Source organism: Xyrauchen texanus, chromosome 47 (assembly GCF_025860055.1).
Source record: "Xyrauchen texanus isolate HMW12.3.18 chromosome 47, RBS_HiC_50CHRs, whole genome shotgun sequence".
In the NCBI taxonomy this organism is placed as follows: domain Eukaryota; kingdom Metazoa; phylum Chordata; class Actinopteri; order Cypriniformes; family Catostomidae; genus Xyrauchen; species Xyrauchen texanus.
The window spans coordinates 13,870,033-13,896,392 of NC_068322.1; the positions used below are offsets into that span (position 1 = coordinate 13,870,033).

A 26,360-nucleotide genomic window follows, 5' to 3' on the forward strand; every position below is an offset into this window, starting at 1 on the left:
GACCACAAAACAAAAAAGGGGAAAAAAACGACTGGAAAATAGAGATTTTGTTGGAGAGATTGGAAAAATACACAGAGAGTCACAAGAGAACAAGAACACACACACAAGCATGGAGAAACAAACAATTGTGTGCGCAGGCACACACACAAAAACACAAGATGGACGTTACCTGGAGCTGAAGAGGACCGAGGCCAGGCGTTGCTGCAGCAGCAGCTGCCATAGAAGTAGGGATCAGCTGTATAGGGTAAGGGTCACCTAAGAAAAAGATAATTATGGGTTCGGTCAGTAACCTGCATCACAGTTACTCATTCCCATCTTTTTAAGTAATCAAAAAAAGAGATGGGGGAAATATAATGCTTCAAAATATTCAGATAAGTGAACACTCAATTATTTCTAATTGACCAAAATGCAAGCTCAGAACAAGCCAAGAAATATATAACTAGTTTAATTTGAAAGAATGTCTATACAAACTCTTTGTACAGCTAGACCTCAAGGGTTTTCTTGTAATGATAAACACACTGAAACCAAGGTATGCTGTTCCCTCACTGCATTTTTTTACTAACCCTTTGCTCTACACTACATCTATGACTCTATGATGAGGTAAAGCAAGTTCAACGCATCAAAGTCCAATGAAGATGAGTGAGAAACAACTGAGTAAAAGATATATATAGCTATTGATCACAGTTTGGAATCACAATACAGGCCAATTTATTGTATCGCAACTCAGATGTAAATATCATATTGTGTCACCAAGTATGCTGATTCCCAACCCAAATCAAAATGTCACTTTTCTGACACAACATTCCAAAAAAATACAAATCAAGCCTCTGGAACCTTTCGTCTCCATCTCCCAACACCTCCACCCTTGGTCCAGGCCCCCATCCCCCTCTCATCTGATGTAGCAACTGATCCACTGCTTTCTTGCCTGTCGGTAAAGACCTCCACTGTGCTGTCCCCCCTCCACTCTAATGAAAGGCTGATTTTGTGGCTGTTGCTCTAATACCCCGAACACAATAGCAAGATAAGGAGAGGACGGTAATTAACAAAGTAACATCAGCACCCGCTCTCCTCTGGCCCAGCACAACAGCCTCGGCATTGGAGAGATGAATCAGAACACGAGGAGTGAATAGTGAGAGTTATTAGCATCCACCTGCAGATATGGGCTTTATAATTACATGACCAGGAGGTAAAGGTCAGTCCAGTTCTGGTAGTGGAGGGGGGGCATGACATGAGAGACTGTGAGTGCACCCACTATGCATGATTAGATGGTTAGTTGTATTTTATTATTAGCATTGTTTTTAAGTGTATTATGCAACCCTGTAACCCATTTTTGGATCGTGACCCACCAGTTGAGAACCACTGCTTCAGAGTATGTGTCTCTGTAAAAAGAGGATGTTGAGGAAGTAAGCAATAAACTAGATACTCCAATCAGTCTGTCCAAAACATTTTTCCCATACACTGCTAGGTTAAAGATTGTCCTGGACCCCGTTCAAGGATGTATTCTGGGGAGATGTGAATGTTTTGTCTTTTTTTCTTGTCTTTCTCTCGGTCCCTAAACAAACACAAGTATTCCAGCTATTTTATGTCTCTCCCGGGTACAGCTGCAACAAAAGAGCAAAATGAAAGAATGCAAACATGTTCCTGTTGGCAAGAAGGCAGCATTTTCAGCCTGACTGGAAGAGCTTTGTGTCCTGGCTCCAGGGAGTAATGGGTGGGAAACCAGCGTCCCATCAGTCCAAATCCTGCGACCAGAGGGATTTCATCCCTCTTTATTTTCCACTCTGGCTTTGAGGGTTCAAATTACGATTTGGTTCCTTGTGAGCAGGCACTGTAATGGTAAGTAAATGACATGCACAATTGAAATTTTGGGCAGGGTTTGATGGTGCTACTGGCTATAATTGAAATAGAGAATGTATGGTTGGGTGGTAGGGGAGGTGGTGGTGGCAGGGTGGAAGAAGAGGGAGGGGGGACTTGTTTGGGAAACTGTGAAGCACAGTGGGCGGAGCTGGAGATGCGGACCGGTCCGTTTCACGAGGGAGATGTGCGTTTATGAGTGTGTGAGCAATTGTACATGTGTATGCATACAGTTGGAGAGAAGTTGGAGGCGTGTGCGAGGCGTATTGGATGCATGTTCTGGCGGCCACCCGTGTTAATATGAAGAAACCTGGGGCAGGTCACTCTACCCCCCCGTGAGAGCGCAAGCGTTCTGCTGCAGCACTGCTGGCACTTGCCGCCTCGTTTCTCACGGTAAACAACACATTGCTTCACAGTTGGACTGCTACGGCCAAAAACACAAAGCCCAGAGGAAGTTTTCTTTTTTTCTCCTGTTCCTACTTTTGAACACGAAACACAGAGACACAAAAGCAAGCGAGTTTTTCTGGGCTGAGAGTCTGTTATGTGCATGAGATGATGGGCATCATTCGCGTTGGCTGATCTTAATAACATACCAGACAGGAGAAAGATGCTGTCCAACATTGGGTTGAAGACTGAACTTTCAGCATTCTGGTTTGAAATCTCTAGTGTCAACAATGAAGTAGACTGAAGTCTTTTAACTTTACAAGCCACCAGATCAAAGCAACCAGACTCTAAAATGTGTGATTCAGTGGGAGAGAGAAAGACACAGAGAAAGAGAGACACAGAGATAGAGAAAGAGAAAAACTCCATTGATACTCACTGCAGCCTGGTTTGTAGTTGAACCCTGGAGGAATCAGAAACCCTTGTTGGGCCGCGGCAGCCGCCAAGGTTCTCTGATCTGGAGGAAACACAGGTATCATCAACGGAGGCAGCTGACCCTGGACCTGCTGGAGAAAGATGAAAACAAACAAACAGTCTAAACAAAACAGGTCCAGCATGAAGAATTCTGATCCACCAAAATCATTTTGAATCCTTGTCTAGGCCTCAGACATTCCATTAACTGACCATCTGATGAACTTTGCACACAAATTTAGAAAGAACTAGTGAAAATCACATGCGCCAATCAGATTGCCTGACTGCAAATTCAAATTCTAGGATTTGGAGAGCACAAGGTTTTATCTGTTTAAAAGGTGAATGGTTGATATTAAGAGTTGCTTGCCTGATGAAGCTTGCCTTTGAAGGATTTGATATATATACATATATTTCCACAAATTTCTTTAGTGTTTTCTGGTATACAGTACTTTAAGGACTATTATTCAGGTACATTATTGTGATGTCATCTATTTCAGATTTACATACCCCTAAATGGTACAGAAATAAAAACAAAAACAAACCATAGTTGGTCATATGGTCTCTTCCTATCTAATGGGTGGTTGCTGTCCTGAATAATCCACAAAGTGGACCAGACTACTGTACATGCTGCAAGTAAAAATATGGCTATGCTAGACTATGCTGGCACTTCACTAGCCAATTTATTCCTATACAGAGTAGAAACACATGCAAAAACAGTTATTTTCCATCACCTGCCCCCTGGGGACAGGTGGGCGGCTCTCGGGACAGTTGATCCCAGTGATTACTGTCATGGACAGTGTCACGTGAAGGCACATCTTCACACTCTAGCAACAGCTGGCCTTTATTTCAGCAGAGAACCATGCTCGGCATCATGCCATGCCACTTCGCAAGGTTTACAAGATTAAAAAAATTGAGAAAAAACAATAACACCAGAGCCAGAGACTTTGGCAAGAGTAGAGTCTTGAGACACACAGGCCCAAAGAAGAAGGGGACAGATGGTTCTACTGACAAGAAAAACACAAAGGCTCCAAAAGGGACAATACTGTCTATATGAACGTGACTACTCTTGAGAAGAACAGGAAGAGGAAGAAGATGAGGAAGAAGAGAGGAAGAAGAAAGGCAAAAGAGAGAAGGAAGAGGAGAGAAGAGGACAGGAGAGGATCATAAATTAAAGGATGAAAGGAAAAGAAGAAAGTAGTTAAGGAAGAGGAAGGAAGGGAAGTGAAGACGGGATAGAAAGGATAGAAGAAAGGAGGAAATGAAAGGGTGAAAGGAAAGGAAAGAGGAGGAAAGAAAGAAAGAAGCAAAGGAAGGGAGGATAGGAAAGGAAAAGAAAGTAAATAAAGGAGGAAAGGAGCAAATTAGGAAAAGGAAGAATGTAAGGAAGGGAGAAGGAAAGTGAAGGAAACTAAAATAAAGGAAAGAAAAATAATGAAAATGAAGAGAGAGAAAAGAAAAGGAGGAATAGGAAGAAGGAAAGGAAGGGGAGAAAGAGGAGGAAAAGAAAGAAAAGGAAAGGAAAGACGGTGCTTTATCACAGCAGGTAAAAATTTGCTGGCTAAAAATTTGCTTATTTTTTCCCTCACATTTATCTCTTTTTCTGAATCTTAGCAGCATATATGAGTGCTTTTGTATTCTCACCACAGAGCAATCAGTCCTCCACTTTGGTTAACCACAAACGGCAGGCCTCCTATTCCAAGATCAGAAGGAAGTGGCGTTTTATTGTTGCATTACAACAGGGCCCCCACGGGCTGGTGTGGCTTTGACTTCCAGTCCTAATTGGACATATGCTCCTCTGTTTCTGCCTGCATCTCAGAGCCGGAGCTAAGGCTCTGCGGTTGTGATAGCGCTCGTGAATGCTTGCTGGCCAATGCGCACACGCTTGTGTTCTCTGGTAGTGTTCTCTAGAGTGTTTTTGTGGCAAATTACAAGCACACGCTCTTCCCTTAAATGCATAGACATGTAAGTGAGCATGTGTGGGTGCCTATGGAATTAGAGGCTCGTGGATCTCCTCAAAGCCTCGAACACACCATCATGCTGTTCTATATTCAATCAACGTAGCAAACAGCATTACCCACGCAGAGTAGGTGAGGCTAATGTTGACATTTTCAGGCCAGTTAATGCAGTTTGAAGCAGAGAGCATCCAATTGACGTATATTACGAATTAGAGTTAAACAATAGTCCATCTATCCATCATCCATCCATCCATCTATCGTTCTATGGTTTTAAGGAAACTTGAAAAGTTTATCAAATTACATTTAGAATTAGAGTTGTACAATAGTCCATCCATCCATCTATCCATCCATCAATCCAACCACCGTTCCTCCCTAACCCTAACCCAAAACATGTTAAGCACCTTTAAAAAAACTTCTAATCAGCTTTAACAAAAGAAAACAAAGGATAACATAAGAGCACAGATAACTTTGTAACTTTCCTAGATAACGACAACAGAGAAAAAAAATAGAGCGATCAAAATTGAAAGAGATCAAAAAAATACTATCGAAATAAACAGAAAGGGAAAAAGTGTAAAGTTGGCACCAAACTGAGTCAAAGTCTCTCGCCAGGCGGCACAGCTTGAACCTAAAGCTTTTTGAACATAATGAAGATGTGCAGATAATGAACATATGCAGTGTGAACAGGTTTGCTGGCACAGAGAAGAGAAAAACTCTAAGGTAGAGCTATTATTAGGGAGTAATTTGCTCTAAGAAGTAAATGAGTGAAACAATAGCTGCCAGCATTGACAATATGGCTCACATCTGAGAATGCGTGGAAGAACGATGCTTAAGAACAAGTCCCACTGCAAAAATCTGTTTCCTGCCATATGCTCCAGCAATTAAAGGCAAGCCTTGGTGACCTCGCGCTTAAGAGGGGACACATAGCCATATAATTAATAATTAATTTGCGCCTGGATAGTGGTGTAGCACGTACTCACTGTAATTTCAGACTGACACTTAATATTAGCCCCCTGGATGTGGGCATAGGCCATTAACTTTTACAGAGTGACAGTAAAGACTTTGTGACTGGTGAAGGCGTCAGAACAACAGTCCCTGGTGAGTACGATCACGAATACGAACACACACACACACACACACACACACACACATGCTCAAATGCACACATGCACATTTATGGATATGCATTTGGAAAAACCTGAGGGAGAACAAATCATGACAGAATTTTCATGACAATATTTGCCCCCGAAAGGGCATTTTTACCTTTGTTACCTTACCTAAACCCATAACTAGACAGAATGTTATGAAATATATATTAAATGTTAAACCCAGAGGAATTTAAATTCACAAATACAGAAATTACATATTTTTTTGCACCATATTTTAAATATGTAGGGCACTTTGGTTACTTAAACTTTCCATGACATATTTGGGCTCAAGCTCTGGTTCTTCAAAGACTTCAAAGTGCCTACTAATGTCATGTTAGGATGTATTATCAGGGCCTTAAAAGAGTAAGAAACTAGGAGGTGGGAGGGTTTGAGGTCCAGACCAATAAAGACTTTCCTTGAGGTCAAATGACTTCACAATCAACCTCGTTTAACATTTGTTCTCCTTCTTCTCCATGCCTATTCGCACCTTCCAGACAAATGTACCATTTTCAAACACCGTCAAAACAACAACACTGCTCTTTCCGATCCCTAAATCACATCCATTTTTTCACTCATGCCCTTCCCTCGTTTTTGTTTTTCCAAGTATGCCTCTCATTTTTTCCAGCGAATGGTCCTTTTCTGTGAGCCAAGGGCACCTTTGGTTGATTAGCAGCTAATGAAATTGAGTGGCGAGCCTGTGTCTGCACAGCCAGCCTTTTATTAGGCCCCCATTAGGTGTGAGTGCAGGAGGTGCGTCAGCCGCCCTCTGTAGGTGGGCATAACGCAGCGCCCATCTGCTCCTCTGCCTGTGTGTCCTTCCTCAAATAGCTCCCATTAGCTGCCAACCACCGGGCTGAGAGAAGCCTTCCCAACAATCTCTAACACACATACATGGGCACACACCTGGCAGCTATATGCTGCTGCTCAGGGCCAGTCGCTTTGGTAACACACAGTTGTTGTGCGGTTGGAGAGAGGCTAGATGTGGAAATGGACATGTATCATAGCACTTTGTATCTGTTTATCTTACTCTTTTCTGCTTCCTCATTGAGCATGTGACACTTTTAGGGTATTTTTTCTGTCCTTAGCCACTTTTTAGGTTGAATTTTCTTTTCTTTCTCAATGTCTTGTTGATCCTGTGTCCTGAACCTACAAATGGGAGCAATCATGTTAGACCTGTCTGTCTGACTGAGTCATTTTCCTCTCTTTCTCTCTTCCCTTGCTGCCTCCTTTCCAAGAATATGAAAGAACATATTTAAACACACGCACGCATGCACGCACACACATATACACAATGGAAGACAGCATGTATTAATCAGAACATACACATTTACTTAGCTATCTAAATGGGATGTATCTTAGATATCTATTGTTTTTATTTAAACTAATCATAATAATAATAATAGAGTAACACTACACCACATCTTAATCCTAAAAGATAACTTTCTCTATTTGTAGTGTTAAAAAAATAACTTTTCCACATAAGGATGACCCCAAATTTCCACAAAGGGAGGTTTTGTCTGATTTAGCTAACTTTTGGCAACTATTTTGTCCTCAGTCTATAGCTAACTACATACACACATATGTATAAACCACATATTGATTTTTAGAATAATAATAATAATAATACTTAAAAAATATAATTTTTTTTAAATGAGGTCTTCCCTGAATGTCCCCAAAGGACAGTTTTATCTGATTTAACTCACTTTTTAGGGCAACTTTGTCCCCAAACAGTAGCTAAGAACAAAAATTGCATTTTGGGGATCGGATGGACCTTTTCTTTATTATTTCATGCTCATCTGAGTCCCATCATGTGGTATAAAGTGCAACACATACAACATGCCAAAATGTCACGGTAAAGCTCAAATGATTCAATAAACGTCAACCTATGACAGATACTTGAAAAACGTAAGAACTCTTTAACACCATTTATTGCGAGTGATGATATCAATACGCAACATGTGTTGGGGAGACACACCCCCCACCCCCCACCAATCCCAAGCATCATATGCAGCACTGCACAAAGCCCAGTTCACACAACCAATGGGGCCACTTCATGCAGGAAAAAAACACCAATTACATTCATTCTGATGTAATGAAATGAATTAAACAATTACACAGCCAATTGGGTTAGCTGCTCCTGTGCACAGGACCTGAGCTAGCTCTGATGGGCAACCGTTCCTGTTGTCCACTTTTTATGGTTTTCCTATCTCTCCGAAACTTGGTTCTTTTAAACTCTCCGTGGGAAAATGGATTAAATATCTTAAGGAGACACTGACGCTCATCAGATAAGTCAGATTGAGTTAGGGAGCGATCATGCTGTGTTTGAAATGTATATGCTACTGCTGTGGAAGCTCTTTATTGGGTTAGTTTGAAAAACTGTTAGTTGACACTAATAAGATGAAAGCAGCCATCAGTTTCTGTCGTCACTGCGTCTAAAGACTTCAACCACTTAGTTAGCTAAAGTATGCGACAACTGCAATTAAAAGTCTTTCGTTAGCCATGGCTAATGCACATGTTCTGCTAAATGGCTGATGTTCGACATCAAATTAGCCAGTGAATGCTCCTCATGGGAGGTCTGGCTACCTGCTTTAACCGCCACTTTCACAGCGGAGGAGCGTCACCCCTGTTTCTCCGCATGGGTAGCGGAAACTTTCTAACACCAGCACAGCACCCTGCAGAGCTGGAGGTGAGTCTGCTAATGAGAGAAATACGAGCAGACAGTGGGAACAGTGTGAGAGTACAATGGAGCGCATGAGGTTGGGCAGCTCCAGTGGGTAGCTCCCTTGCCATAGTGTCCACAGGCCTGTCTCGTCATTACGCTATTTGTTAAGCATAGAAATGTATTATACATATACATTTCATGCCGTGTGCCTCTGCATATATGCCTCAGGCTTCTCAGCAGGTGTGTTCTTTTCATCCAAAGGAGCCTCTCTTGCTGGTTTGATAACCGTGAGGGGTCCTGTGAAGGTTCCATGAGGGGTCCCAAGAGGAGACACAGCTTTAATAAGAATGAAAGGGAGTGTATGTGTTTTAACCCCCAAGAGCCTGAAGACATGGCCACACACTGAGAGCTATATGTGTTAATTGTGTGCATTTTGTCTGTTTTTGGGAAAGAAGTAACTCTGACACCTTAACCTCATGATTTTCTTCAGGAAATCTTTAAAGAAGGTCTTTCAAATGCATTAAATCAGCAATAGGTTGTTTGCTGGTTTTAGCTGGTTTAAGTTGCTCGGCCAGCTGGTTATTTCAGTAGAGGGAACAAAATTAAGTTCCTATGTGGTCCATGTGTGTGCTACAGGCCCTTCATTTTCAAGTAAAGACGAAACAGCATTCGCAACCATTTTACTTCTGTAATGTGATATATAAAGTGAAAAAATTTAAGGTGGGACTTAATTTTATCCATTAGGAATTGATTGGATTGTGGAAAATATATATGGCAGGTGGTTGGACAGTTGGGATCGAAAAATAAGAGAGCTTTGTGACATAATCCGAAAAGGAACGTAATTTCAGAGGCGGATCAAGTTATTACCCTTTGATGAAAGATTACAAAAAGGCAAACGTTTTTCTTTGGAATAATGTGCACTGATGAATCATTCACAATAAGATCAGTAACGTATTATTATGTTTCCATGAATTTCTGTCAAATTAAAGCGTGATGGATGTATTAGAAAACCCCATCGCAGTAGTGGTAACCCGATCTTTAGCAATGCCAGGGTTATTAGGTAACAAAACAATTTTAAAATATAAAAATCTTCCTTGATTTACACTTCTAAGTAACGTGGAAACGTGTCATCACAGTCTGTAAAAAGTGTACATTAAAAAAAGTAAATAGGGTCAATTTTGATTTCAAGTTGAGTTATTGTCATTTATTTGGACATGCAGTCTGGTCCTAGATTTCAGCAGCATCTTGTAGAAATTTTAACATGCTCAAAAATTTCAGGACTGCTATATTTGTATCTGACACAAGTGTTTTCTTATAGTATGCTAGCATCCTGTGTTAGACACAAGTCAAACGTGTGTTTCCCGGAGGTGATTTGGGGCTAATATATGATTGGCCCATAACGAGGCTCTCCTCCTGCCCCCCCTCCTCCATGTTGACTGTGAGAAACTATTGTTCCACTGGGCTAAACGGAGAAGTGCTTGTTTGGGAAAAGGGTGCAAAGTCATGGGAAAAAGAAGCTTTGTTTCTGTGAGCGTCGAGCAGGGCTGAAGAAACCCAAGTGGAAGTGTTTTAGGGACTGACACACATACAGCTGCTATGACGCTCACATATACACAAGTTTGTTTTTCTATCATGGTGGGGACTTTCCATTGACTTCTATTGTTTTTATATTGAGCTAATGATACTTTCTATCCCGAACCCTTAACCTAACCTTTACCGAAACATTTCTGCATAAGACATCATTTAGATGTTTATCAAACCGTTTTCCTTGTGATCCTTGTGAGGTAATTTCAGGGTTTGCTAACCTTGGGGGACATTTGGTCCTCACAACAAAACCTGACCAATATAAACACATACACAGCCATTCACAAAAAAAACACACAGACATGAGCTGATATACATTTTAGAATAGACATAGACATACAAGTCTCACATATACATGTTCAATCTAAGCTGTGTTGTCGGGACATTCATACACAAATAAACACAGCTGCAACACACACAAACTAAAAGTGAATGGCAGGGGTCCAGTGGAGGGGACTGATCTGTGTGAGTGTGTGTACGAGTGTGTGAATAGTCTCAGTGTGATGTGGCTTCCTGGCCAAAAGCTGGCAGAGTCCTCTCTCAAGTCTCATTTTATCAAGCAAATTAGACTCATCTCATCTCCTCTCCTCTTGCTCACAAAGCTTTCATTCCCTTCACACCTGCACACACAAAGCAGGCCAGTGTGTCTTTGGCCTATCTATCAGTCAGCTGGGACAAACCCATCAAAATGGGTCTTTATTTTCCACAAGCCCCCCTACCAGCCATTAGGACATTACCTACACATTTATTTAAGATCATTAGATTCATACTATAGATTGCTGAGACTAAATTTTCACTATACTGCCTACATAGGGAGTATCCTACCTGAAATTGAACCTCATAAGTGACTGATTTGGAACTAATGTTGCCTTAAAGATCAGTCTAGATAGGCAGCTTACTAGACTTTGAAAAAGAGGTAACAAAATGTCTTTGAGAGGTGGTAAGAATTAACGTGTCTTGGATGGTTTACTTGGTACATTTTAGATTGCTTTAGAAAAGGACTACTGGAATGTCACAGGACATCAAGGCCGATGCTTGTATGTAATTGGTTGAGGGGGGTTGATTGTGCTGATTGGTGGACTAGAATGTTTGATTGTCATGAAACCCCACTGTCATGGTGACAAGTCATTCGCATTGTAACTTCACCCAAACATACCCCTTCAAAACCACATGTATATCTTCTACAAGTGGACACACACATATAAATGAAGACTCACCTGGATCTGCTGCTGTAGGAGGTTGATTTTGTGTTGTTGCTGCAGAAGTTGCTGCTGTTGTCGTGCAATCTGTGGACCAAACATGTCAAACTGTCACTTATGCCAAACTTTCAAAACGTACACTTTCCGATATGTTTAAAGAGGACATTATTTGTGTCTGTGAGTGAGTGTGAGGGTAAATGTGTGTATACTGTATGTGCAGATAAATTCCTTGTGTTTGAAGCATCTGGGTGTGTTTTTGTTTTATACAGTACATATTTACCAAAGAGTGCCGCCTTGTCCTGAAGCGTTGTGTGTGAGCAGAGGGGTGTGTTAGTGAATATGTTAATACAGATCTGTTTTCTTTTGTACAATTGAGCTCTCCAGAAGCGACCGCACACAACAAAGCTAAGGCACACTCTTCTGTATGCAAACACCTTTAGTCTCCTGCCTGTTTGCTGGAGGAGACTTGAAAACTGCACGCACACAAACACATGTGTAGGATGGAAGGAACAGAAGGTCTCTTTGTGAACGTGGTTCGAGGAAAACGTTAGTTTGATACGATACACACCCTTACCTCTCCTCCACACACGCACACACACACATTCACATACACACACACACACTTAAACTGATAACACTGAATCACAGTGTCACTCTGTCCTAACCAGGTGCAACCAAAAGTTTCCAGCGTCAAGTAAATTATTCTGTCTTCACTGATAGCAAAATACTGCGCGAAGTGACAAAATAACTACATTTTGGACCAATCACTATGGCCCAAAATGGACAACGAGAAAAATAGTAACCAAGTTTGCTGCTTTATTTAATTTTGTCTTGTTACTTGGATGAGGCAATATATCAACCGATAACCATGTCCCTGTGGCCAATTAACAGAAGTGTGCTGGTTTTAAAATCTGACAGAATTGCCAAAAAGCTATTTTCATTTTCAAATTTACTGAATTCTGAGTATATGTGTGGCGTTTAAAATGGATTTACTGTATAGAGACTGTATTCACAAAAATCAATTTCTATCCGCTGAAATATTTTAGAGCTGGAGGTAACTTGAAAATGTAAGAATCACTATAGAAATCCTCAATGAGGTTTGTTGTTTTATTGCATTGTGTCTTGTTAGGACAAAGCGATATATCAGCCAAAATTTGTCAAAAACAATGTCCACTTGGCTGATTAACAGAATTGAGCTAGTTTTAAAATCTACAGCAGCCTTGTCCCAAAACATTTTTGTCTTCAAAGTTACAGAATTTTGAGTAAATATTGCATTTAAGTTCAATTATACAAATTATACTCACAATGAACAACTGCTATCTGCTGAAATATTTCTGAGTTGGAGATAACTAAAAAATGTAATACATCCTATAGAAATGTCATGTAATTGTTCAATTCTCTGACCATTCATTTGCTGTCAGTAAATCACATTGCGTATATCGGTCACCCCGCTCTCTAAATATTGACATCATTAGATATGACACAATGTAAAAATGGTATGTGCATGTGTGTATGTGTGAATTAAGTGCTCTACATCATTGTTCATCAGGAAATGTGAGGGTGTTGATGTGCATAATTGATTACTAATATGAGTCATACAAGCTAAAATACATGCTGAATATGTATGGCTGACCTGGTCTTGTTGCTGTTTTGCGAGCTCCATTTGTTGGCGCTGTTTTTCGATCTGTGAGGCGGCCAGTTTCTTCTGCTCCTCATGGGCGGCCAGTAGCTGCTCTCTAAGACTGCTGAGCTGTGTGATCATCCCCATCAACTGGCGCTCCTTCTCCGCCAGACTGTCCGGGGTTCCTGCAAAGGTGGAAGGGCACAGGCCACAGGTCAAAGAGCCAGTAGAGGAAGCCTTGCACCCAGATGTGCTCTCGCTCAGATGTGTCATTGCTCTTGTGTTTACCTAACCGTCGCTATACATTTAGCATGAGCTGACCTCCAACCTCGGCTAAAGCTGAGAGAGCTCTGACATACGAGCTGCCCCAGAGCAGACGGCAGGAGGGGAAGACTAAATCACTCGACAGGATGTCGTTCCACCAAGGTATTGCCCTAGACTACAACCAATCAAAAAGTATGCGTGTGTGCGCTAATCCCCTAAAGCGTTCGAATGTTGAAATGAGCACATGTCTGTTAATGAGTTCATGTGTGTGCAGTTGTGTGTCTGAGGTCATATATCTATGCTAAAACACACACACACGCAGACACACGTTCGCCTGGCCCCACAATCCCCCATTGTTCTCGTCTCTACCTTCTGAGGGGCCACATTCCTCACAGGGGAAAAACAGATGATGAAGAAAGCAAGAGAAAGAAAGGAGTCATAGCAGCTGACCTGACCCTTTGCCCTGGGAGGAAGGTGAGAGTAGGCTCCATTTGTAACCCCTACACACACACACAAACTCAACAATGCACAATAAATGCAACTGTCACAGGCGGCCAGTTGAAAAAATAAACCTGCATCTCCCCTTAACAGCTTCCAGACTGGGCTTTCACAAGAGGGTGTGCATTTGAGCCAGTCCCGGGACAAGGGAGGGCCTTGTGTGAAAAGTGACGTGTGTTCCAGAGAAAATGAGGGATCAAAGAAATATTTTTTCCCAGTTTACTTAAAAAACCCTTTTGCTTGACCTAGTCATCCTACAACCAATTAGTCAATTAGTGAGGGCGACTAGTGAGTTTATCTGCAGATTTTGTTTCTAACTTTAGCATTTATTAGCTGAAATGCTTTAAAGAGGATGAATTCAGAGATGTAACTCCTTGGAAAGGATTTTAGCATATTAACAATAACAGTACCTACTAGACCATCAGTATGCTCAAAATTCTTTCTCAGAAGGTATGTCTTTAAATTGATCTCATTTAGAAGTATTGCCTGTTGACTGGTTCATTGGTTATTGTTGGTTCACATGCAGACGGATATCTTTGGCCATTGCATTGCATTTTGATCAATGAGTGTTGGGTTTTTAAGACAACATGTTAAGTTAAAAATAGTTACATTTTTAAAAACTTACATTAAACACTGATTAAACAAAAAAACGTTATCTTCACATGCATATTGTTTACATCTTTTGGTTATACTTTTGAAAGCAGATAATTAATTTAAAGATGTATTTTAACGTTTACAGATAGTCCTTATTCGTGTCCATTGTAGGTGCTTTTAACCAAGATTTTTGCTTATTTTAAAGAAGAGGATGGACAAGTCGAAATAATATTTGTGGTAGTCATCATTAAGCCGCAAATGCTGTCAATTAAGCTTAACTTGTATTGAACCCGGAGTGTTCCTTTAAGACTAACAAGTTGTTCAGACAACTCATCACCTAGTGGATTTTTAAACAAGGTTCCAAAACCTTTTGACCAATGAATACAATTTCAATGACTTTTTAACAACTGGATTGCTGGATAAGAATTTTTTAGACTATATAACAGAGATTGTACTCACAAAGAGCGATATTTTAGATCAGGGAAAAAGTAGAAAATTCCACACTCACAATTTAAATTTCCATGACTTTCCCATAACTTTTCAAAATGTTATTTATTTCTAAATTACAGGCCTAAAAATCTAAATAATTTTAAAATGCCCTGATATTCTATGTTTTCTATGACTTTGGGAACCCTGTTTAAAATGTGTACATCTGTATGAATCAGAAAGGCTGTCTGTAAGACTTGCTCATTAAAATGAGAGGCAAATTAACTGCCGACACAGTGTAATCTATGTGCCAATCTCAAGTTGACAGAAGGTGTTTACACACACACACACACACACACACACACACACACACACACACACACACACACACACACACACACACACACACACACACACACACACACACACACACAAGCACGCAAGTCTCTCATCAATCACAAGCAAAGGCTTTTTACCTCGGCTACTGAAAGTTCAGCTTTGGATCAATAAGTGGTTTCCTCTTGCTCTAAACATCCTAAGGCTGCCTGTGCAGCCTGCCTCATGTCACAAAACACAGTAATTAACCAATTTGTAACAATGTAATACCTGTCAAGCAGCTTTCACTGCTAATTAATGACTAGGCTTAAAAGATAAATCCCTAAAGCAGCACACTACTGTGTTACATGAGGGATAGAAAGAAAGACAGAGAAGTCAGAGCTTAGCCTGAGGCTCTTATTGTTCATTACCACTTTTCTTCTGTCTTTCTCTTTTCTTCTGTCTCTTTTGCTCTGTGATCATCCCTTTTGTAGCCAACACTGGCTGATATTAAGTTGGGTTTAACATACATTAATTCTCTTTCTAAAATGGATCGTTCCGGTCCTGGATACGGATTGGTCAATGTACTGTAGTGATCCAGTCATGCTAAAATACATGATTTACTAATAATGAAATTACATGAAACACTGGATTGCCTAGCACCCGCAGAGAGCAACAGTTAGCCTTAGTTTAAACGTCAGGGACTAAAGTTTGTTTCTTCAATATTTGTATTATCTAGTATCCATTTTCTAAAAGCAATAAAACACACAAGGCCATGCTATATTGTTAATAGCCAGTGATTTAGCTTTTATGCTAACTTCTGCCATGTTGCTTACTTCAATGACAACTGCTCTCACTAAAACTCTGCCCCCCACAAACACGCAAAATGATTCACAGGCAGACAGAATTTCTGATGGCAAGTTTACTGATTTGATAAAACAGTGAATACTAGTCGCATGACTCTTTTTTACTGTTTACAAAGCCTAGGGCTGTCCCAAAGACAATTATGTCAGTAGTATCTGTCAGCAAAGGACATTTTCATTCCTTTAAAAGTACCTTTACTTGTTTTAAATACATTTGTGTATCGGATTCATAAAGGGTATGCGTAAGCACACACGCAGTGAGAGGACAGTGGCGAGGGCCCTCTCCAACCGCTAGTCATCGTGGTCATGGCGGGGGATGCTCTCTTCTTGAAATGTCATCACAGTGGGGTTACCGCACCAACGGCTTGATCAATGCCATTTGCTTTTTGCTCCAAGCTTTGTTTGATTAAATATTTCTGAGGCGCTTAATGAAGAACATTTACTCCTGGGTGCCAGAGTTAGCCGCGCGAATGTGGCGCTAGCAAGAGGTAGGTGTACGGAGGCTTGTTAAAGTGACAGTGGAGTGTGTTCTCGCTACAGCTGAGTGACCTAACAGGATGTAGCATTAACCGACATAACATAAGCGAGGTTGTTGCTGAGCATGTCATCCCAGCAGATCATTAACCAGGGCTGGCAAACAGGGCTAGCGCTTGGCGGATTAGCATACCTGAGCTTTTGGAATACTTGTAGATATCTACGTACAGTGACAATAGATTGATACAATTTTAACATACAACTATGATTACAGCTTCGCTCTAAAGCTTGAATTGTCAAACCATGTCTTTTGACCCGATAAGTGATCAGAATTGTGAATACTGTGGAGTTTACTGTGAGAAAACACAGCAAAGAGAAGCAGATTAACAGATCTATACACACTCAGAGGTCACATGACCACATAAAGTCTATTGTTTTACCTTTGATCTCTCCAAAGTTACCAGAACCCATGGCCAACAGCTTGTCCTTCCAGTCCTTAGACATCAGCCTCTCAATGCTGGGGGCCTCTGGAGGAAGAGACAGAAAGAGAGAGAGAGAGAGAGAGAGCGAGAGAAATTACCACAGGCAGGCAACATCACAATATAGCTCATTTAAAGTCCATTTGCTGTAATAAAGACCCGTCTCTCTAATGGCACCAACAGTAGGGCAGGAGGAAGAGAGGATGGAGGGGACACAGAGAGAGAAGGAAAGAGAAAGACAGAGAGAGAAAGCGGCTTCCTCACCTGCTGTTAGCCAATCATTAGCCCTATGCTCTGGCTAACACAAAGAGGCTCTTAATGCACCGGGTACAATGGACACATTATCGAGGCTGTGCGCTTTGTTTTTCTAATACACCCTGTGGACCCGCTGCCCAACACGGTAATTACTAACCTGCCAAGGACGGACGTCTCAAACAAGAGAGAGAGAAAAATTACAACAACTCTTAACATCCTCCCCCCCCACCAGTATTCCTCTTATCTGCTTTTATATTACACACACACATAGACCAGCATCATCAACACAACAATTAAAGTCGATATGAAACAAAAAATGAGAGAGAGAGAGACAAAGAACAAGAGAGAGACAAAAGGTTTACATGTTTATGGTAAATGACAGCAGTCAGTGATTTAGAAGGTTGAGAAAATGAACTACACACACATACACATATGCAAATATCTACATTCAATTGCTGATGACACACTAAAGGCTGTTTATTTTCGATGTGAATGGCCCCTAAGGGTATCTACACAATAGAGTTTACACCACAAATCCAGTAATTTTAAATTGGGTTCTGTGATGCATGGACGTAGAGGAAAAATGAAAGGGTTTGCGAAAGCAATGCTCCACCACAAGACCAAAAGATGAGAATATTTTAACTGCAACAAACTCTAGACCTAGGAATTTGTTGACCAGTGAGAATGTCATGCAAGCGGGTCAAAATGTGTTATCGGAAATCCAATTCCCGCTTTATTTCAAACTGAATCTCCCTTTTCTACACCTGCAAAAAACACATTACACATTCCCATTCATCTTCATCCTTTTTTTTTGTCATTGATGTTTTTGTCACTCAACTACTAGAGTATAGTGATTGCAATGCCAAGGTCAAGGGTTCGATTCTCTGGGAACCCATTTACTTGTAAAATGTTACCATTTAATGCACTGTAAGTTGCTTTGGATTAAAGTGTCTTCTGAATGGATAAAAGTAAATGCCTTTCCCTCATTTACAACTCAACTCTTTATTCACAAAACCCTTCTTTTTCCTCTACACACACACACACACAACTCTGGGAAGCCGTGAATAAAGACACACACAACATCACAGGAATCATATTTGAATTTCTCCTTTTCAGCTGTATCTTGTTAATTTCTCTGAGTATGAAATTCCTGTACCGTTCCTGGTAGAGCATGGCACTTGAAACACCATGGTCATGGGTTTGATTTCCAGGGAACACACATTCTGACTAAATGTACGTATACCTTGAATGCTCTGTAAATCGCTTTGGTCAAGCAAAATTGGAAAAATTTTAATATGCAAAAGCCTAAAAGCACACACACACTTCTACACAAGAAAGTAAAAACACCAGGTGGCACCATTACCAATTCAGCTGGAGTCGAAAACACTGAGCACTAACCTGCATCTTTGCAACTGATAGACTGTACAGGCCCCAGGTGGGCGGCACACACACATACATTCTCACACTTAAGAAACACTTGCCAAATACTCAAAGACTTGCCAAATATTAAATATCATTTTAGTTGAAAAACTTCCTCAGTGGCATGTCTGCAGTTTAAAACTGGTCTGCTTCTTTCCACGTATGTGTTCCTGATCTCGCCTCTGGACTTCAATAGGTCTAAAGTTTGACACTTTCAGGCCTGTAACAAACACTGGCTATTCTTTGTACTCTTTGGTTTATAGACGCAGGCTTTCGCCATTCAGCCAATCACATTCACTGCTGCTGTTTCCAATGACAGCTGTCTCACTGTCACCCCAACAGGTGTTATTAGCCCCCAGCTCTCTGTCTATCTCTCTCGCCCTCTCTCACCCTCTTTTCCAGCATCTGCGTGTAACAATGGCAGAGGCTTTTAAGCCCGAGAGCTTTGACAAGCGAAAGGTTTCAACAAATGGCCGCTTCGTCTGCATCCCCCCTGCCTGCTTTCTCTCTCTCTCTATCTCAGTATGTCAATCGTTCACTCTCTCTCTCGCTCACCACAGCACCGTAATAGTTATTATTTTTATTTATTAACATGGCTGCAATTGTCCCTGCTGACAGCTCCTTCACTTTAACTTTTAATAAAAAAGAAAGGCCTCTTTTATGTGACAGCCCACAGCGGGGATCTGCGCAATCGTTTACAGCAAAATGAACGGAGCAGGAAGCAGATATGCTGCTGTATCTGTCTTTCATGGCAGCTCCCCTATCTTGATCTCATTCTTCATCCTTTCTTACACTTGGGAATAAAAGGACTTTAGTCTGAAGCGCCCCCTTGATAGTGGAACCTCTCAGTTCAGAATGTGAGGTTGCGTTTTGTTTTGTTTTTATATTAAATAAGAATGATATGTTGGAATAAGCATGTTTTGGCCATCTTATCAAAACACACACAGGCTGATTAGTAATCTAAACATGCTCATCATCATTTTTTTCTTAAAACAAAAAAATAGACTCTTTTGCTTAAGTCAACTCTTTCTCAGATTATGCTCCTAAAAATTACCCCATTCATCTCACATGTGTCTCCTTGAGTTTCAGAAGAAAGATTAACAATGTCTCACACTGTGCTCAGATTTGCCAAAATCTGTCTGAAATCTAAAGTCAGAGATTTCAATTAAGTCCACATTTCTCATCAAATTCTTCCAAATAACCAAATTTGAATTCTATTTATCTGAATAGCTATGCTATTTACATTCATTTTATAGTCACTTAGTGAATGTCAACAACAAGTCTGATTAAACAACCTTAATAAAATGTATAAGAAGGAAACACATTAGTAAGTAGTTTTATCATTTTCCTCTAGGCAAGCCTACAAGCTAACAGCTTTTTTAACAGTACATTTAACAGCCTCTGGGTAACAGTTTATTTTAAACATCATTACCACATTGTAACTATGCACTTATCGCCCCAAACTGTAAACACTTATCATATCTCATAGATAAACATATTAGTGAAAGATTTAAATTCAATATTTGCTGAATGAGGTTTCGCCAGTAAAAATATGGGTGTAACAGAGAGAGTAATAGAGGAAAAGTTAGAGGGCATAAACTTTGGGCGCAGTCAGATTAGTCTATTCCCAATACAGAAGCACCGCTTGTATGCATTTTTGTATGGGGTCTTGTAGTGGCAACTGGGTGGAACCCTACGTATGTGCCCTTATGAAGTGGGGAGCATATTTTTGGTGGGACCAGCACTGCCTGACGGGCACAGCGGAAAGAGAACAGTGAGGCTCTTGGAAAGACACAAAGGAAGGGAGTGTTCGAGACAACGAGCAAGTGTGCCAGACTCAATTATAAAGAACATGATTGAGAGAGAATGTTTTCAAGGTGAAGTGTCTAAATTCTGTGCCACTGGCCTTACCAAATGGAATAGCAAAACTATTTAAAAAAAACTCAAACAGGCTTATGTTGTTCAAGACACATTGACTTCTATCTTTTTTCCCTACACTCATTTGTACAGCAGCCTTGCACATAAGATCGCAAACTCTCCATCGACCACACCATCCATTGCACTGTGGGAGAGGAGAAGTAAATCTGACAATAATAAGTGAATTATGGGGCATTATTGAGGTTCATTGGCACCAGAGGACTTCAGCAGCTGGGAAGAGCTGGAGCCAAGATAGCCGGCCACCTGGCCAAAATAGTGAAAGGATCGTTCAAGATCTGCCACCACTGAGTGAACTTTCATTCTTCAAACACCACGGTGATCTCCGAGCTGCCCATACAAACAATTCCCTCACATACATTTATGCATTTTATCCAAAGCTGCTTACAGTGTCTTCATGATAGCTATACATTTGATCAGATTGTGTGTTCCCTGGGAATCGAACCCATGACGTCGGCATTGCCAGCACCATGCTTAATCAGTTGAGTTAGAGGAACTCTACACATCTTTTTTCCTCTCTCTTTCTCTTTTCCTTGCCAGAGCAGTTCTATTTTTTGCCCAAAATGCTCTGAGTCAGCCCCAAACGGCCAACTCCATTTTTCCAATTATCTCATATTTGCAAAGCCAATGAGATGTTTTGTTCGGAAAAGAAAGAGGGGGTGGGGAGGTTTTGGAGCAGTGGAGAAAAGTGGGGAGACAGAGGGGGAATGACACAAGGAGAGAGAGAAAATGAGCCAGGCCCTCAGTGGACAACAAAAGGGCCAGTGTCCCAGCGCCAGCTTTAAGCGGGTGGGGAGGGCTCACAGGAAAGGCCCTGGCTCGGGCCCGGCCCAGCACGCAGCACCAGAACAGGCTCCACATTGATGGCTCTTGGCAAAGAGTGGAAAACTGCAGCAGCTCCCAGCCGCCACAGAGGTCAGGACTGAATAACCAATTATACAAGCACCCAGTCAGTTTATCTAATGCTGTATATGTCCATCGCAACACTTTAAAGTGAAACGCATGCTCACATATACACACAGTAGACCAGAGCCCTGCTGTGTTTTAAGATCTTTCTGAAAAGTGTGCACAAACACACACAGTTGGGTTTCAATTGTGAAACTAGCAATTAATTGCTGCCTTTGTGACACAAACAGTGTGATCAATTAATACAGATGAGACCAATATTAATTTTAAATGTAATTTTTTTATATAAATATCAGAGTTCATGAGATCTTAAATAGCGAATTCCGAAAACAAACATGCTGTGTTGACTCTGCTCCTGAATTCCCCTATCAAATGAAAAGATGATCATAATCATGCTTGATGATCAATTTATGTACGGCTTTTATTTGCCCAGAGACTGTGTTGAAAATTCTTTCTAAAGGACGTTCAAACATTGGTGGTGGACTTGTGTGCTCTCCCAGCACGCCAGAGACACCGCAAGACTGTGAATTCAGAAAAGCACTGAGGAAGAAATGCCGCAGAAAAAAAACATTCGACCAAATCTCTCATCAAAAGCCACCATTCAAGCTAAAAGTCCCAATTATGTGTGCCAATGGAGGAAAAGGCAATGCTTGGCAACACTCTGTGCAAACATTCACACACATAGAGAATGTCTTCTTTCTTCTTTTCCTTCAAAAACAGCTCCTGTCTCACAGAGGTGACACAAACAGAAAGAAAAAGAGGGCAACATAGAGGGAAAGAGAGAGAGCGATAGAAAAATATAAGGTGAGAGTTTACAGTTTGTGTGAAGTCGTAAAGTGTGAAGCATGTGGAGTCAATGGAAGAGGTAAAGCTGAAGTTAAAGGTCAGCACGTTAAACTCCCTTTACATTCAAGAGCAGTTGCCAGGGAAACAGACACAATTTTCTAAAACAAAATACTAAAAGAAAAACATTTAGCCTGAAAAAACTCCCTTTTTGTTCTCCATGTGTACTGGGGGTTTTTTGGACAAAGAAAATGACATTTTGCTTTAAGAAAAATGACATCATGTTAAATATAACAATAAATAGTTTGTATATGAATTTGTCATTGTCAAGACATTGTCAAAATATGTAAGAATACTATTAGTTCATAAAAATATTATGTAAATTGTTGCATTCAGTTAATTGCAACAATCTGAGTAAAATTGGCCCATATTACTTTAGCGTATTTTTTATGGATATGAAATATTTGAAAGAAAATATAATAAAATATAAATATAAAAAACATTAAAGTTGCTTCTATCTACATTTATGTTCCACATTGTGGTACAGAAAAAGATCTTCTTGTGCTCTTCTGCTCTAATCTTGAGTTGGATGATGCTAAATCAATTTGACATAAATTAATAGAAAATAATTCCCAACTAAAGTTGTGGGGTGAGAATTATAAATTGAAAAAGTGGTTTTTCTCTGACGGAATTGTGCCCTTCACATATCTGCAATCCTTCTCTGACAGATGGTGTTGTGGGTGCTTATGTCCAATTTGATTTGAACCAAAACTCCCGCCAAATTTATTCTGGCACCTCTCGCGCAGTGCCAAATTTATACTGCCAGATTGAAATAACTGCATGGAGGGCATGACATTGTGAAGAAGAATGTGAGCAAAATCATCACGACGTGTGAGAAAGTCTGAGAAAATTAAGACGTTCTCTGAGGACGTTGAATACTTCAAAACTGGCTGGTGTATCACACACAGACATGCACACATATATGCAATCGTACATACATTTACACATTAATTTATGGCCACAGAGTTATATATCTGATATATGGTTCAGTGTTGACTTCATCTGTCACACTATGCTTGACTGGCTTAACTGGCTTGACCATGATTACATCTTAACTTTTATACTAAAGTATAAGAATGATGTATTATATGTGGGCAGCTGACACTTTCTGCTAGATTTGAGGTTAAAACTAATATGAATGTAAAGGAATATATATACTTTATATACTGTGAATGCTTAAAACATTTTCTTTAACTGTTTTAACTGTTTTTAATTACATTTTGTCTTCACTTGTTCATTTAATATTGTACCAATAGGATATAACAAGTGCATTTTTAGAGGTACAAATATTCCATATAGCTTTTTTATTTAATATGGTCATACAAACTGAAGCAATACAAATGATAAAATAATTAGCTATGTGCTTTTAAACAGTTATAAAACTATAATAGATAAGTAGTTCATGTCAAATAACCATGTATAGACACTTGAGTCTGGAATACAATATACTCTTAAGACTGGGCATTGCATACAGTATATGGGGTTTTGCCTAGTTTTGTGCACATAACTTTATTAATTGATAGAGAATGGCAACTTTAACAATGTATCATGGGGGCCTGGGTAGCTCAGTGTTAAAGTTCGCTAGTTCGAATCCCAGGGTGTGCTGAGTGACTCCAGCCAGGTCTCCTAAGCAACCAAATTGGCCTGGTTGCTAAGGAGGGTAAAATCACATAGGGTAACCTCCTCGTGGTCGCTATAATGTGGTTCGTTCATCTGTGGGGCACGAGGTGAGTTGAGCGTGGATGCCGCGGTGGGTGCCGTGAAGTCTCCGTGGCAACGTGCTCAACAAGCCGCGTGATAAGATGCGCAGATTGACGGTCTCAGATGAGGAGGCAGCTGGGATTCGTCCTCCTCCACCCAGATTGAGGCAAATCACTACACGACCACGATGACTTAAAAAGCACATTGGAAATTATGCATTCCAAATTGGGAGAAGATACCGACAAGAGCAGAATTTCACCATTAGAGTGTGAATCCCGGCACAACGCATCAAAAAAAAGGGTTAAGCTTGGTTCAGGGCTCCCCTCTCTCCTCTGAACACGCACATTTCTCTTGTCAAAAGCATCCTGTTAAAGTAGGCCAGGGCATATTTGTGCTTCCTCCGTGTGCTCTATAATGGAAAATGACACTTTCAATCTGTCTCGTGGCAATAACCCCTCTTCAGCGCGTCTAACGCACAGCCCAGTCAGCAGAGCGCTGTCATAGCCCCGGGGCCCTGTCACCACCCGCTTTCATTACATCACTTTAAAATGACAACAAAAGAATACAACGTGTTCGTCTGAGTCTCTGATGCATTAACTGCGGGACAGCAAAAAAAGCTGTGGACTGAGGCATCACACACACACATACAGTACATACGGTCGGAAACACTTGCTCTCGCAAACTCGCCACCATACAAACATATTGACAAGCACAGCGTGAAAAAATAAATAACTAACAAAATAAATATATAAAATTTGTCTGAGCACACGGCAGAGGCCGGGTGTCTGATAAAATCACAATCGCTGTATGTCATGTTGAAGTGTGCTGTGGCTTTCAGAAGGCAGCTGTCATAGGGCTGTCACACACACGGTAGACATGGTTGCCATGATAATGCTGCTTTGCATTTTGGAGGCAAATCAAAAAACACAAGGCTGGCCCACTCAAGAGTCTCCATTTTAACCTCTTGTCATAACAAACTACCCCTGGCAGCTAAATACAGTTATTACCCTTATTATCAGACGCTTCCTCTGTCCTCACATTCAACTGCCAATTTCACATTGTTTTTCATTTACAGAATTTGTGGATTATTCATAGACAGCCTTTTATTCTGGTGTTGTCCGTCAAGATTGGATGTACATCAGTGTTTACTATAGAATTATGTTTTTGCAGCAGATGGAGACCAACAATTGGTCTTATCTACATACTTAACAAAACAATACTTTTTTTGAAACATATTTAAATTGTTATTTTATCAACTAGTCACTAATTAAACAGGCTTCAAGGGGCAGTTCACCCAAAAATTACAAGTGTGTCATCATTTACTTACCCACATTTTGTTCCAAACCGCATGACTTACTTTATTCCGAGGAACACAAAAATAATTGTTAAGCAGTGTTAGTCTCAGTCACCATTCACTTTCATTGAGCCTTTTTTTACATTCAATGTAAGTGAATGGTGAATTAATCATTCTGCCTTACATTTTATGTTTTCCACATATGAAAGAAGGTCATAGGGTTTAATAATGTTATAATAATAATTTATAATCAAATTATGACTGAATTTTCATTTTTGGGTGAACTATCCCTTTAATATCATAAAAAAATATTTTTAATGCCACAAATCAAATCTGATACAAATGAAATTAATGATTCACAGTTCAGTTAGTGAGACAGATGTTGATTCAGTAACCACACTAACTGACTCAGTGAATGATTTGTTTGACTGATTTAAACCAATAACTTGTGAATTCATAAGTCTTTTTGACCGATTCATTAAAAGAACCAGTTCATTTGTTCATGAATCAAACTACAGTGGTTGTGCTTTACATTTGTTTTTGTTGACAGCTGTGGAAAAAAAAGTGTTAGATAGACAGACAGACAGGCAGGCAGACAGACACATGTATTTCTCAGTACCTGGCACTTTTAACTTCAGCCGCAAGCTCATAACTTGTGTAAAATATGATTCAGCATAAATAGTGGTGCAGACATATATACAGTATCAATAAGCAGAATGACTCAGAAAAATGGCTTTATTCTGAGCAAACAGGAAGTACAAAATCTAAAGATGTTTGCAAGGCATGTTTTTCCCAACAAGTACACATAAACACACGCAAACACAATGGATTTAGGCTGGATTTGGCCGTTGCTGTTGTCTCAGTGTGCCTGGGGCAGTTGAAATGCTCTCCCTATAAGAATAGCCGGTATTGTGAGGACTCCATTGCTCCCAGATACTGACAGCCATGTGAGAGGCATTAGATGATTGTTAACAGCTCCTAAGATGCTGCCCATGCCCTTCCCCTGCACACACCAGTCAACAGTCAACACATCCCAACTCTATCCCTTCATTCTCTTCATCTGCAGGACAGGAAGAGGGGTGTTGGTTGGGGTTGGGGGCTGGTGGTAAATTCACATGTTTTCAAGTTAAAGCTTTGATTGCTTGATAAGGTTGGTCATGGGAATATCTGTACACTTACAAGCTATATAGACCTTTTTCACACTCCAGGTTTTGGAATGCAA

General features: G+C 40.5%; 1 protein-coding gene across 4 annotated transcripts in view; it reads right to left on the minus strand.

The window, feature by feature from the left end:
• sox5 (SRY-box transcription factor 5) overlaps positions 1 to 26,360 on the minus strand; it is a 293,062-nt gene that overhangs the window by 29,147 nt on the left and 237,555 nt on the right. For 3 of the 4 annotated variants that reach the window (XM_052120818.1, XM_052120819.1, XM_052120816.1), the window contains 5 exons: positions 16,747 to 16,833; positions 12,885 to 13,057; positions 11,270 to 11,338; positions 2,675 to 2,801; positions 170 to 255 (listed from right to left, as the gene is read on the minus strand). In XM_052120818.1, the coding sequence (XP_051976778.1) occupies positions 170 to 255; positions 2,675 to 2,801; positions 11,270 to 11,338; positions 12,885 to 13,057; positions 16,747 to 16,833 (542 nt within the window). The remainder of the gene's footprint in view (positions 1 to 169; positions 256 to 2,674; positions 2,802 to 11,269; positions 11,339 to 12,884; positions 13,058 to 16,746; positions 16,834 to 26,360) is intronic. The other variant, XM_052120817.1, reaches the window with a different exon arrangement.